At 29.8% G+C, this 16538-nt stretch overlaps 1 protein-coding gene across 2 annotated transcripts in view; it reads right to left on the bottom strand.

Moving 5' to 3' along the window:
- The window catches only part of dscama (Down syndrome cell adhesion molecule a), a 101831-nt gene that overhangs the window by 20074 nt on the left and 65219 nt on the right, over positions 1–16538 (bottom strand). For both annotated transcript variants that reach the window (XM_051121013.1, XM_051121014.1), the window contains exons 12-16: positions 2727–2941; positions 2442–2538; positions 2158–2286; positions 1910–2077; positions 1482–1552 (exon numbers count right to left, since the gene is read on the bottom strand). In XM_051121013.1, coding sequence (XP_050976970.1) covers positions 1482–1552; positions 1910–2077; positions 2158–2286; positions 2442–2538; positions 2727–2941 — 680 coding nt within the window. The remainder of the gene's footprint in view (positions 1–1481; positions 1553–1909; positions 2078–2157; positions 2287–2441; positions 2539–2726; positions 2942–16538) is intronic.

Below are 16538 nucleotides of genomic sequence, written 5' to 3'. Positions count from 1 at the left end.
CAGTGTAAATGACAGGTGTATCTGTAGCTTGTTGTGCGTTTTAAAACGAAAACGCACTCGTGTAAATGTAGCCTAAGGGAAAAAAAGACTCTTTTAAGAACTGATCGTAACTGATCTTTGGCATTGCTGAAAAAACTAACATTTGGAAGCTAATTAAGAGTGTATACCTGTATATATATATATATATATATATATATATTTTATATTTATATATATATATATATAATGCCACATATATACAAAATGCAAAAACAACAACAACATATTAATTAAAAATATATATATATATTCTTATATATTTAGTGGTTAAACTTTGGGCTGAATTTATGTTTCATTTATGCCTGCATTTATGGTATATGCTTATATGCTTAAAATTATGTATATATAACTAGCGTTGAAATAATAATAACATATATAAATAATTATAAATAATTACGGTAAAACAAACAGCATTTTTATTTTTTTTTTATTTTAACATTATATTTATTATTATTGTTATTATTAATAAATTAGTTGAAATTAGTTTTTCAGTCAAATATACATACAGTACAATCGATAGATATTATATTATCTATATATATTATCTATATATTAAATATTAAAAGTAAACTACATAATTAATTATCTATAATTTAATATAAATATTACATATTATAAAAGATCAAAAAACAAAAATTAAAAAAATGCATGCACCTTACATTTTATAATTTGTTTTTTATTTATTATTAGTAATATAAATATTACATTTTATAAATAATTATAATAAAACATATAACCAATTTTCTATGCATAAAATAAACATTATCATTATTATTTATTATATATTATTATATATCATATTATTTTACATAATAATAAAATTAAATATCTTAAATATTAAAAATGATTATAATAAAATAAATAAATTATCTATATTTTAATAGAAACATTAAATATTACAAATAATTATAATAAAACATATAACTAATTTTCTATGCATAAAATAAACATTATCATTATTATTTATTATATATCATTATATATCATATTATTTTACATAATAATAAAATTAAATATCTTAAATATTAAAAATGATTATAATAAAATAAATAAATTATCTATATTTTAATAGAAACATTAAATATTACAAATAATTATAATATTATTATATATAATAAAAGGTTTTTCAGTCAAATATACATACAGTCTATCTATCTATCTATCTATCTATCTATCTATATTTAATATTAAAAATAAATAAAATAAAAGAAATAACAAATTCTCTATAACTGAATATAAATATTTAATGTTAAAAATAGTTATAAAACAACAAATTATTAAAAAATATAAAGTAAAATATATACGTTATAATTATGTATATATGAATAGTAAAGAATAGTAATAATAAAGAATGACCTTTCGTGACCTTTCACTGTTATGTGTATGCATATGTTCATATGACATCAAACTTGATTCAGTCGCAAAACCCCATGCAAACATACCTTCCATGTAACTTTTATGCTTTGGGATGTAATGGCTTCCAGTGTCACGTCTTGAGGTGGTCCTTCAGGATCTAGAGTGGTCAAACATACACTCCACTTAGCCTGGTCTGATATCCAAAGTTATATTTCTCATAAACAGTAGCATCAGTGGTTATCAGCATCCTAATCCTAATCACACTCCTGCAATATCACCCTTCACCACCAGTTGGCAGTATTGCAGCATAATTCCCTCTATATTACCCTTCAGTATATTTGCATTACTATTTGTTCTACAAATAGAAAAGCCCTTCAAAAAAAGATGGCCCAACACATTTTAAATATCCGAAATAAGATAAAATAGTAACACGCCCTGATGAATTGTACATAATAATATTAAGAATATGAAGTATGTTTGATTTCTCATCACAAATATGACTAGTACATCATACCTGCTTCATCAGTGGTTACGGTGAGCTCATTACTGGGTTCACTGTCGCCAATGTGGTTCTTCGCAAACATACGGATGTTATAGGTGGACGATGGGTGAAGTTCAATGATTGTGGCCTGGTTTAGCGTAGGAGAAACATCTCTGGTCCTCCGAGCTCGTTCCCAAGTTTCTATTTATGGTTGGAGAGACAAAACCTGTTTATCACACGTGTCAGCTGATCAGCGTCATTTATTTGTTAGGATCGCGTACCGGTTTTATTTTTGCACTCGATATCGTAGCCGGTGATGGGACTGTTCCCATCGAATCCCATGGTCCAGCGGAGAGCAATGGTCCTCTCTTTCACCTCACGAATCTCCACTTTAGGAGGCTCTGGTGGCTCTGAGAATTCAGTGATACAGCGCTCAGATTCTCACCCTCCACACATTTAAACAATGACATTTAAATCAGGAGATTTTCCTCAAGAGTCTCATTTCAAATGCCTAATAAATCCCCCGAATCTCCAGCCAAGCCCAGGCGATTTTCCGGCTGCTTACCTTGAACCGTTAACTGAAGGATGCCTCTGTCTTCACCATAGGAGTTAATGGCGTGACAGGAGAAGAACCCAGAATCCTCTCTCATTGTGGGATAGATCTGAAATCAGGAAAATAACGCGTGAAGGATCAACATATTCACGCTCTAAATGAGCCTGATCATCACAAAGCATTCACATCAAACTTTATAAAGAAGTTCAGACACCTGAAGGACTCTGTTATGCTTAAATGTTTGAAATTTGTTTGGTAGTCAAATATAAATTCAATATAATCAATGAGGAATCTGACCTGTAGGGTGGAGACGACCTCGTCGCCGACGTTCTTGACCGTTACCGTGTGCCGCCACATGTCTGGATTGATCATGTGTGACTGCTTCTCCTTTTCCACCTCCTTCTCCCATCTCACCATGATGGGCTTCTCACCATGAGCCTTGCAGCTCATCTCTATCTTCTCTCCTTTTGTCGCCAGTGAGTTGTTGGGATACGATGTTATCATGGCTGGAACTGGAAGAGAGAAACGAAAAAGCGTCGTGAAGACAAATGCCATCACTGCAGATCAAACCGAACACGTTTTTCGCATGACATCTATGCCTTTTAACTTGCGTTCGTGCAAATGCCATGTAACGCTTTGCAGCAGCCAGGATCAGAACGCTGTACTACCCCAGACATGGTGAATGTTTTACAGCTCTATGGCAATAACAAGATTGAATGTGATGCTTTATGCAGAGGTACAGTTATTATTCCTCTTTCTCTCTCACGCAGAAACACACACACACACTCATGTCCCGGTTCCTCACAGGCATTCATTGGGGGAGCCGAGCACCAGGCGGGTACGTGGGAGCGCCGGTACAGCGTGTGATGTGATTGAGTGTGTCAGGTTGAAAGTCCCGACCGTTTACATGTCATCTCTTATTCACTCCAGCAATTCTCAGCTCAGCAGCAAAAAAAAAAAAAAAAAAAGACTTGCATGACAATTTTTTTTTTTTTTCAATGCCTGAATAAAAAAAAAATATATTTTTTTATTTTTTTATTTTTATATGTACTAAAGTCATTTTTAATATAAATATATATTTTTTAAATATTAAAACCCACATTTGCAGGGAAAAACAAGTCATTTACAATAAATATTCCCAATGTTTCTTTTTTAGAAGTTTGGTTCCTTAATGACATCATCCTCCAGGAAGTGGCATCATTATTAAAGGAAAAAAACAACAGGACAAATATCAATAGCTAATACAAGGCAAAACAATGCAACACCAGTTAAAAAAATCATATTGGGTTACAAGGCTATTGCGCTGACATAATCAGAAATGTTGACTTGGCAACTAAGTTTAAGCACTAAAATTATTTTTTTTTTTAAATTGTAATTAATTTGTAAAAATACATAAATAAAAATATAAAAATACATAAAAATGACAAAAAATAAAATATTATAAAAATATATTACACTTGGAAATGTTATCCTGGCAACTAAATTAAAAACTAGAAATAAAAAAAACAGAAATGTTGTCTTGGCAACTAGCAAAATGTAAGCAATAAAATTATAAAACCTAAATAAAAATTAGTAAAAATAGATAAATAAATAAATAAATGTAAAATGTTAAACTTATTAATATTAAAATTTACTAAAACTTCAACTAAATTGAAAACTGAAAATCCAAAAATAAAATCAAATTATATATATATTAATCTATAGATTAAAAAATTAATCTATAGAGAAATATTAAAATATAACATTATTAAAACTTTATGAAAATGTACCTAAACTGAAAATCTAAAAATAAAATCAACAATTAAATTAAATTAAATTGTTTTCTTGGCAACTAACTTAAAAACAAATAGAAAAAAAGAGAAATGTTGTCTTGGCAATTAACTAAGTTTCAGCACAAAAATTATTACAACTTTTTTTTTAATACAAACAAACAAACAAACAAAAAAAGATGTAAAATCATTTACATTTTTACATAGTAATATTAAAATATAACAACTATTACCATTAATAAAACGTACTAAAATTAAAACTTAAAGTAAATTTTAAAACTGAAAATCTAAATTAAAATCTAATTTTATATATATACATATAAAATTAGAAATGTTGTCTTGGCAACTAACTAAGCTTAAGCACTAAAATATTAAACTAAATAAAAAAACAATGTAAAAACAAACAAAAAATAATAATTTAAAATCTATAGAAAAATAATAAAAATATAACAGTATTAAAACTTACTAAAAATAAAAATAAAATAAAATGTTATACATATACTGAATTACACACACACACACACACACACACACACACACACATATATATATATATATATGTATATATTCACTTAATTGTGATTTTGTGATTTTAAAAAAAACATATACAAAATTTTATACGTTCTTTATACGATTTCTACCTTGATAGAAGCAACATCTCTTTGTTTATTAGATTGTTGCTGTTCATTATCTGGACCAGCCTGTAAAATATCCTTTTTTTTTTTTTTTTTAGCATGACTTGAGTAAAAAAGTTATATCATAAATGAGTATGATATAAAGATTATTTCAAAAGATTCACTTCAAAATGACATCATGTACAGTAAGCTGTCACTGAGCACTGGCTAACGCTAGCCCTATATGTCCACCCTGTTAGCAATCCTAGCTTTTTTTTTATTTGTAAACACCGAGAGGACACGTGCGAAGTCTCTTAAAACGACTACAGTTGATCAGAGGGTAAAAATGAATCTGTACAGGCCCCCGCTAAAAGACGCAGGCAGTCTAAACCGGCATCCTATTTCTTATCCGGGCCGAGCGCTCGCTCTTTATGTGATTATCCAGAATAAAACACTAAAGAGGGAAGTAGTCTCTGTGTTGGAGGGGCAGCTGTATCTTCCCTCAGGCTGCGAGCTGTCTTCATCATGACTGCATAATTGCTGTGTTGATGTATTTCTTTAATATCCAGCTGAATTATAAGCAGCAGTTGGACTGAAAGGGAAGGTGCTAATTCCTCTCCTGAGATCCAGACAGAAGAACAGTGTGTTGCTGGGCAGGAAGTTGCGCTCCGGCTGTAGGAGTGATTTACGTCTCTTCTGAATCCTCTCTGATTGATTCAGGCTCATTTTACTCCTTCATTTAGGGGTCGTAAATGGACAAAAACGAGCCGCGTTAGGCTGCTTTGTGCGCTTGAGCGTGAGCGTTGTTTTGTTTTTGCATGTGTCACGAGTACACACGTTTACACGCCGTCTCTCAGGGAAGCCCGTTTTATTCCCTGCTCTATCAGGGGCAGAAGAAGTGAGATTCACCCATCCGGAGAGACAAACGGAGATGATAAACTGCTAGATTCAGCATTATTTACCTGAGGAAAAATTGATTCCTTAACTTAACACTACTGTTCACATCAGTCAAGGCAAACTGCATTACAAAAAAGGATTTATTGGGGGACTTTTAGCAAGAGTGAAATCATTTACAGTCTATGTTTGACTAAATTTAATTATGGAAGCTCAACAGTTGTACTTGTGAAACACACTATTGATGGTACTAACGTTAATGAGAACAACATCGCATGACATCTGCGCCATCAGTCTTTGTGACAAATTAGTTTGTTTTCCTTCGTTAAGAGGAACTGAATGCATTACAACTGACTGCACAACATTTTGAAAGGAAATTGTAAAAAAAAAAAAAAAAGTAAACAATATGTATCTGTACATGTAAGGCATTTACAAAGGTAATATAAATTAATAAAATAACTGGAATATAAGTGAAAATTAAATATTTTATTTCAGAATGTGAAAATTTGATATATACTGTATTCAAGACTCATAACATGTAAACTATAATATTTTGAAGCATTTTTCATGTAGATAATTATGACATTTGAAATTAAAAAAGGTTTCAAAAGTTCCATTTTTGTATTGAATTACAACAAATGTATGCATATGTATAAGGAAACTTTCGTTTTAATATAGAAATAATGTTTGAATAAAAATGTTGAATTATTACAATTAACTATTTTAGGTGATTGTCAAATAAATTATAATACAGAAGTATAATTTACACAATCTTTATGAAAAATTACTTTTCTTTTGTTGAGAGAAATTGAATGCATGAGAACTGATTGCACAACATTTTTGGAAACTATAAAAAGTGTTTCTAAAATAATTGGAATATTAGTGACAAGTTCAACATTTGTATTTCAGAACATGAAAATTTTATTTAATTTTTTAATTTCAGAAAGTGAACATTATATATATGTCACACTCACAACACGTAAGCTACAATATTTTCAATGTCGATAATTATGAAATTTGAAATTAAAACAAGAAAGGTCTAAAAGTTTCAGATTTCTTTTGTTGAGAGAAACTGAATGCAGAACTGGTTGCAAAATATTTTGAAAGGAAATAGTTAAAAAAATATTAAAATTGTATTACACACACAACCATACATGTGAAAATGTGAAAATGTTAACAAGTGAAAATGTTATATATTTTTAAGACTTATAAAACAAACGAAAATATTTTGAAGCAATTCTTAATGTCGATAATCATGAAATTTAAATTTAAAATAAAAAGGCTTGAAAGTTTTAGGTTTTGAATTAAATCACTTTTTTTTTTCCACGCTATTCTAATTTTTTGAGATGCACCTGTATATGTAAGGCATATGTATACTATGTATAATAAGGCAAATTTAATTTAATGTGGAAATTTTAACAAAAAATGTTGAATTATTACAATTAATTATTTTAGGTGACTGACAAATGAATTATAATATAGAAATATCATTTGTACAGTTTTTGAGACAAATTAGTTTTCTTTTGTTAAGGGAAACTAAATGCATTAGAATGTCTTGCACAACATCTACATTTTTTATATATATTTAAGAACACAAACTAAACATGTATTTATTTACTAAAAGTATTTTAGTATTTTTTATGCTGATAATTATGAAATTAAAATTAAAATGAATTTAATAGGAAAATAAAACAAAAAAGGCTTAAAAGTTTCAGTTTTGTGAATTAAATGAAAAAATCCACGCTATTCTATATATTTTATAATAAAGAAATACAATTTACACAATCTTTGCGACTAATTAGTTTTCTATAGTTAAGAGAAACTGAATACATTAGAATCGACTGCACAGAATTTTAAAAGGTAATTCATATATTTGAAAAAAATTCACTATTCATATATATTTATTCACATTTATACATTATTCATATATATTGGGAAAGGTCCACGAGGCGGGACACGACCATGGGACACTCGTATCGCAACTGTGCAACTAGAAAGTAAAAATTTTATATATTTTTAAGACTCACAACACATACAGTAAACTAAAAATCTGAAGCATTTTTGTATGTATAATTATGAAATTCAAATAAAAATGAAATTCAGAATTCATATATATTTAAGACTCATAACACATAAATGAAGATAGAATAGTTATAAAATTCAAAATTTAAACAAAAAAAAAAGGCTTGGAAGTGTCAGTTTTTTAATTAAATTTTTTAGATGCACCTGTATATGTATATATAGTTATATAGTAATTTCATTTTAATATGTAAGTAATATTATTTTAATTGAAAAAAATAGCTGAATTATTACAATTCAACACAATCTTTATGACAAATTAATTAGCATCTCAAATATTTAAAATATTGGGGACAAGTTCAATATTTTTCATCAGATATTTCAGGAAGTAAACTTTTATAGATTTTAAATATTAAAATATTAAGACATATAAAATATGTTGAATTATTACAATTTACACAATCTTTATGACAAATTTGTTAGGAGAAACTGAATGTATTAGAACTGACAGCACAAAATTGTTTAATAACAATAAAAACGTATTAAAATTGTATTACACACACAACTATACATGCAAGTCATATAAAATTGCATCTCAAATAATTAAAATATTGGGGGCAATATCTCAATATTCAAGTTCAATATTTTTCATCACTTATTTCAGGAAGGGAAATTCAATATATATCAAATATTAAAATAATAAGACTCATAACACGGAAATGAAATTATAAGCATGTTTTAAATGTTGATAATTATGTTTCAGTTTTTTAATTAATCACAAAAAAACACTATTATAATTTTTAGAGTCACTGGCAAAAATTAATTTTAATAAATAATGTTACAGAATATATTAATAAAAATGTTGAATTATTACAATGGATTATTTTAGGTGACTGACAAATGAATTAGAATATATAAATATTATTTACACAATCTACAAATTTAGCTTTTTTTGTTAAGAGAAACTAAATGCATTGAAACTGATTGCACAACATTTTAAAAGGAAATTTTAGAAAATCATAACTACTTAAAATACTATTCAAATATAATTAGTATACGTATACATAATGTATATACATGTGTGTATGTATGTATATGTAAGGAATATATTTAAATATATATTTGCCTTAAATATAGTTTGTGTGTGTGTGTGTATATTTATAATTTATTGACAAATACATTATACTAATATTGAATACACACAAATGCTATCTATGTGTGTGAAAGCAGAGGTGATTTTTCAGATGTGTGTCCTTGACAGGTCTAGCTGACTGAGATGCAGTGGGAGTCTGTGGTCTCTGGTTTATATCCAGCCCGCAGGGAATCCTGGCTGCTTTCCTCAACCCCCCCCCCACCCTCCTCCTCCTCCCCTCCCATGAGAGCCCATGCCTGCATCTCCCTTTCACCTGGACACGTTACCATGCCAACCAGCTCCGGCCTGCCTGCTCTCCCCCAGCTGTAAGAGGGTGCTGTCAATGGAGGACGAGAATAGAACAAACATCCAGAATTGATTTTCAGAGAAGAGCAGTTACGAGCCTGCATGTTTGTATCATGGATCCGAGCTGAATATCTTTCTCTGGGAGGATGATGACGCTGGTAATCTCGTGCTTTTTTTTTCAGGATAAGAAAAAATAGCGCAAAGGGAAAAGAAGGATTGTGTTTGTTTAACGTGTTGATGTGTATGAGGCTGGAAGGGGTTGTCAAACTAATCAGTCTAATTAGGTCACGAGGGGTCAGAATTGACAGTTTGCTTTGCACAGCTCGCTGACATTTGACCCCAAACTATCAGTCCGCACATAAATCTGTGAATCGGAGACACGTTTGCCGCATGTTCGGTGCAGATACAGGGATATGATCCAGTTTCCCCTATACAGAGAGAAAAAAGTCTCTAAAGCATAAAGAAAAAATAGGGCAGACCGGAGCTGTCTCACTTTTTTACAAATGAATATATGAAGTTGTACCTTAAAGGGGTCATCGGATGCCCATTTTCCACAAGTTAATATAATTCTTTAGGGTCTTAATGAAAAGTCTATAATATACTTTGGTTAAAACTTCTCAATGGTTTTGTAAAACAACACCCTTTTTACCTTGTCAAAATGAGCTCTGCAAAAATCATCTCATTCTGAGGGGTTGTTCCTTTAAATGCAAATGAGCTCTGCTCACCCCGCCCCGCCCCTCTCTATTCTCTGTGGAGTGATGAGCCTGTTTACTTTAGCCACATTTAGCTGTTAACCTTGCTAACTAGCACGTTACTAGGAAAGGCGATCGCAAAGATTTATTTAAAAAACCCTTATACTCACTTCTGCTGTAAGTGAAGCTGGATCACAAATTATTTGCCCAAACATAGACGGATATATGGAACGTTAGATCGGAAGCCGCATTACCTTCATAAACAAACGTAATCCACTGCATCTTCAGCAGCTCAGATGTTGGGTGTAAATGATGACCACTATGTTCATTTTTTACATCCAGCAACACAACACCTCAATCGCTCAATTTGAGATATTCTTGTCTAACTTACATCCCTGCTCCGGCATCGAAACAAAGGAGGTCGGACTGTTACAACTGATCTGAGGTAAGAGCTCATGTCAATCAACTATCGTGGGAGCGGCCTCTGTCATTGTGACAACAAATCAAAAGACATCTGAGAACGGCTCGATTTGAAAAAGGGGATATTACTTTTACAGATTAATTAAAAACCACTGCATGGATTTTTATCATTATAGGGTAGATTTGTACATACACTGCCAACACACATTAATGTTCAAACAACATGAAAAAGTGAACTTAGCATCCGATGACCCCTTTAAATTTTACAAAATGGATTTTTTAAAAATGTGTTTTTATTCAATTTATGCTTATAAGAAAAATGGCCTGCAATTTGTAATTAACATATTTGGCAAAGTGTAATTTGGATTTTCAGCAAAACTTAAACAGTAAAGAAATTAAGAAACAACTCATGAAACAGCAAAAATGTAAAACGCAGCATGCAAATATCAAATTTACCAGTCAAAAGTTTTTGAACAGATTTTTAATGTTTTTTTTTTTAAGTCTCTTCCGCTCACCAAGTCCGCATTTATTTGATCCAAAATACAGTAAAAGCAGTAATATTATGATTTTTTTTTACTATTTAAAATAACTGCTTTTTATTTGAATGTATTTATTCCTGTGATCAAAGCTAAATTTTCAGCATCATTACTCCAGTCTTCAGTGTCACATGATCCTTCAGAAATCATAATGCTAATTTGCTGTTCAAGTAACATTTTTATTAATAGTATTGTCAATATTTAAAACAGCTAGGTATATTTTTCAGGATTCTTTTATGAATAGAAAGATCCAAAGATCAGCATTTATCTGAAATAAAAAGCTTTTGTAATAATATACAATATACCACTCAAAAGCTTGGAGTCAATATATATATATTTTTTCTTTTTGGGAAAGAAATTATAGAAATTAACACTTTTATTTAGCAAGGATGCTTTAAATTGATCAAAGGTGATGATAAAGACATTTATAATGTTACAAATGATTTCTATTTCAGATAAATGCTGTTCTTCTGAACATTATATTCATCAAAGAAACCTGAAAAAATTTTAATCAGCTGTTTTCAACATAATAATAATACTGAGATTAACATGAACATAACATTAGCATAAAATGAGATTTTGTAATATTGGGATTGATTTGTTTTTGCATTACACATTTTTTTTGCCTCCTCAGAGGAAACACCCCTGATATAATTTTACTATTTATGTATCTCATTGTATGCTAATGTTATGTTCATGTTAATCTTAGTTTACCTTAAATGGGAAGTCCACTTCTCTTTTAATGAATGAATTAACTATTAGACCATCTTGTATCTACAATATATCTATAATCTTGTAAATTGTGACAGCAAGCTCAAGCTCACTAAAAATATTATGTTTAACATTTGCTTAATTTCTCGGCCACATAATGCTAATCTGGAGACTGAGTGTTCCTGCAGTGTAATGTCTCTCCTGTCTGAGTCTCATAGCGGCTCCTGGCTCCCTGCAGGCTTTCTGAGGGCACCCATCATCCCCTATCGCATCAGCGCTCAGGGCCGTGAGTGGGGGATGTAGGCCAAGACCCTCCGCCTCGCTGGGCCGGCGGGCAGATTACACGCATGTGTACAGCAGCTCCTGCCCCACGATGCACCGGGGTAAACAGTGAGCTGACTGGTTAAGTGGCCGTGTTCACCGCAGCCTGATATCCTCCTTTACTGCACCATTGGGCTTTGCGTGAAGAATGAGCCGCATCATGATGCTGAAAATGGAAAAGCGCCCGGCCAATCAGAGCAAAAGAGGGGAGGGATTATGGTAAAACGGCCACTGATGTGACGCTACATTATGTCTCGTTATACAGAGAGTTTCTTTGTACAGTTTTTGTACGTACATTTTAAGCTACATACTTCTGTATCATATTACTTTTATTTCTACAGTATATAGTATGTATACTGTTAATAATACACATAATGTGTATTTAATAGAAAGTGAATATTCAATCACATAATGCAGTGCATTCAGCTTGACTTTTGTATGGAAGCCTTTTCCCACCCATTTTCTGCTGATAAAAAATGAAAAGGTAATAAAAAGCAATTTGTTTCTTGTAACTGTGAATATCATTATTGCATTTTTATTTATAGTAATTGTGACTTCTTATCTTACCTCATTTTATATGCTAAATTTAATCACACAATTCTTTTTGTTTTCTTTTTGCTTTTTTTCAGAGGTGGAAATGGAGTTCTTTCACAGTTCTAGCATGATGACGTAAACCAGTAAAATAATACAAATAAAACAAAACAAAACAAAATAAAATACAATAAAACAAAAAACAAAACAAAGTAAAGTAAAGTAAAGTAAAGTAAAATAACATAACATATAAAATAAAATTAAATTAAATTAAATTATTTTTTATTATTTCTTTTTGCTCAGAGGTGGAAATTGAATTCCAAACTTTTCACAATTCTAGCATGATGAATAAACCAGTAAAATAATAAAAATAAAATAATAAATACAATACAATAAAATTATATTATATATATATATATATATATAATATCTTATATTAAAATGTTATAAAAAATACGCACACACACGTATATATATATATATATATATATATACATATACATATACATATATATATATGTGTGTGTGTGTGCGTATTTTTTATAACATTTTAATATAAGATATTATATATATATATAATATATATTTACAATATTTTATATTGTATCTTTTTTTTACTCAGAGGTGGAAATGGAGTTCTACACCTTTCACAATTCTAACAAGATGAACAAACCAGACGTAAACCAGTAAAATAAAATAAATTAAAATTAAATTAAATTAAAATAAATTAAATTAAATAATATTTTATTATTATTATATATATATATATATATATATATTTATTTTTTTTTTTTTTTTTTTTTTTACGCACAGGTGGAAATGGAGTTCTACACCTTTTACAATTCTAGCACGAAGAATAAACCGTTACACTGGAATGTTTTTTTTTATTTCATTTTTTAATTTACTTTAAATTTTTGTAATTTTTATCAATGTAATGTGTAAAATATTCTTTTTGAGAAAATTTAAATATGCAAAAATATGTGTACAGTAACAACAATTTATTTTTTCACAACTATTTGTTCCTGACAAAATATATACATATATATATATATATATATATATTAAGTAGTATTTCATTCATTCTAAAACCACCCAATGTCATAACACAGTAAGGTAAGGTACATTTGCATGCAAATCTTTCCAAATCATCACTTAATTATAAACTTCCCTTGAAACAGGTAATCTCTTTAAAAAAAAAAAAAAAAAAAAAAAAAAAAAAAAGATTTTTTTTCCTAGTAATTTGATTTAAGTATTGAGTAATGAATTTGAGTATTTTTTCCTGTTTTGTTCCAGATGGGTAGAATCCTCTCCTTCTGTTTTGTGGCCACGGGGACACGACCTGAACTCTCAGCGCTGATCACGGTTGATCTTAATGAGGAGCTCGTTTGCGGTAAACTGGAGAGATCACAGTGGACTCTGAAACAAACCTCTCAGGGAGACTCGAGTTACAACAGCGAGCCACAACAACAGAGCCGTGCCTCCGGGAGCAGAGCTCTCCGCACAAACACCACACAGTATTTCACCTGTCAGCCTGATCGATCTCTCGGAGAACAGAGTTTTGTGTGTGTGTTGTTACACGACATGAGAAGGAGAGCGCTAGAGAGAATAGAGACAGAGGGAGGGAGGGAGAGAGAGAGGATGAAGAAGAGGTTGTATTGGGCAGAGAGAGCGGCTCTGCAGGGAAGCTCCTGCTGCGTGCTGATAAGAGCAGGGTGTGAAAATAAGCCTCTCTAACATCACACTCTGATCAAATGAGAACGCAGCCGCCGCCGCGTGCACAAGCAGACAGGGAATAGTCGGATAACCCCACATTAAAACAGTTCATTTAGCTGCTGTGTCACACGCTGGAGAAAACGCTGCTAAATCAAATGGACTTCAGCATTTATTTGAGTCACACAATAAGGTGCAAAGATTTTACTACCTTTTAAATAAACATCCTCCAAAAAGTCAACATGAAATCAAAGTTGACCCAGTTTACCTGGAAAGCATGTTTTATTACCAGGTTTTATTAGCATAAGTCTTACTAAATATAAAATAAATCTTATTAGTAAATGTTTTTAAATATTTATATTTTTGGGGTCAGTTTGGGGTCAATACATTTTTTAAAAATATAATATAACATAATATAACATCATGTGAATCATGTGACACTGAAGACTGGAGTAATGATGCTAAAAACTCAGCTCTGCATCACAGAAATAAATTACATTTTAAAATAAATTAAAATAAAAAAAATTTGCAAATTAATTTTTTTAAAGAGTAGTATTTTATACCATTTATTTTCATAAATGAGAAAATAAAAAAATTTAAATTGTGCACATAAACAGCACATTTTAAATTGTGCTGTTTTATAATATTTTTTTGATTTAACAAATTAGCAAATAAAAAATAATTTTCAGTTGTACTATTTTATAATAATGTTGGTTTTCATTAATTAGCAAAAAAATAAAAAAATATTTTTTAAATTGTGCTGTTTTATAATATTTTTGCTTTCACAAACTAGCAAATAAAAAATAAAAATAATTTTAAATGTTACTATTTCATAATACTGTTTGTGTTCAAAAAATAGCAAATAAAAAATATAAAATATTTTTAAATTGTACTATTTTATATTTTTGTTTTCATAAAGTAGCAAATAAAAAATAAAAACTAATTTAAAATTTTACTATTTTATAATAGTTTATAAATTAGCAAATAAAAAATACATTTTATTATTTTATAATATTGTTTGTTTTCATAAATTAGCAAATAAAAAAAATAAATAAATAAATTGTACTATTTTATTATTTTTTTGCTTTCACAAATTAGCAAATAAAAAATTTCTAAATATTTTTAAATTGTATTATTTTATTACAATATTGTGTTTTCATAAAATAGCAAATAAAAAAATATATTTTTAAATTGTACTATTTTTGTACTATTTTTATTAATTTGTACTATTTTTGTTTCAAAAATGAGCAAATAAAAAATATTAAATATTTTTAAATTGTGCTGTTTTATATAATTCTTGCTTTCACAAATTAGCAAATAAAAAAATTAATTGTACTATTTTATAACATTGTTTTCATAAATTATCAAATAAAAAAATTAAATTATACTATTTTATATTTTTTGCTTTCACAAATTAGAAAATAAAAATTAATATTTTTAAATTGTACTATTTTAGAATAATTTTGGTTTTCATGAATTAGCAAATAAAATAATCCAAATATTTAAAAATTCTACCATTTTAAAATGCAGTATTGAAAGGAGCCTTTTCAAAAACAAACAAAAAAATTCTTTCAGACCCCAAACTTTTGAACAGTAGCCTAAATATAAATATTAAAATTATTAATTAAAGTACTAATAATTAAAAATGATTAACAACTAAATCTTTTCCCCTCAATATATTCTGTTTTTCTCTGAATGCTTCACATTATGGATGTAAAATGGGTTGTTATCAAGTTTCACGTTGACTTGAAAATAAACTCCACTGTTCCTATTTCTGTTCCTATCATCTACTTTGAATCATTTGTAATTGAATACCTCTTACACAAGCATCATAAAGAAGAATTTGATGAAATTATAGTCTGAGGTAATCTCTATCGCTCTCTCTCTCTGTCTCCCTATGCGTTTATACAGTATGTGTGTGGTAACAGAGTGTAACAGAGAGTGGGTGGAAACAGAAAAAGTGAGACATGCACACGCACACATTAAGATCACTGAAAGCACACGCTTTTCCACATGTCAGCTCCTACTGGAGTTCACAGTGTAATGAGGGGGAAAAAGGTTTTTGGCTACTCGTGGATAAACACCCACATGTGTCTGAGGAAGACAAAGACAGAGACTCCACTGCAGAAACCCTCGCACCTGACACAATCCACTCTCGTTTACTCTGAGTACTGACAATAATGTTGTAAAAAATAAATCCAAGCTCGTACAAAACAAAAAGCTGTCAGCTAAACACACATTCGATTGGTTTTTCAAGTGACCCAGTGGATTAAGAGTGGCAGTAACCAGAAGGTTGTTGGTTCTCGACCCATAATGATCATTTAAGTAACCCAAGCTTACGTCAGACGCAATGGACCTCTAATTATACCTCTTCACAAACACCTAAACACTCATGTATGGTTGAGGGGGTTAGGAACTGGAAAGTGAACCGTCAAAACGATCATCGTGTATATC

Source organism: Labeo rohita, chromosome 10 (genome assembly GCF_022985175.1).
Source record: "Labeo rohita strain BAU-BD-2019 chromosome 10, IGBB_LRoh.1.0, whole genome shotgun sequence".
NCBI lineage: Eukaryota > Metazoa > Chordata > Actinopteri > Cypriniformes > Cyprinidae > Labeo > Labeo rohita.
This window is presented reverse-complemented; position numbering and strand designations above follow the sequence as displayed.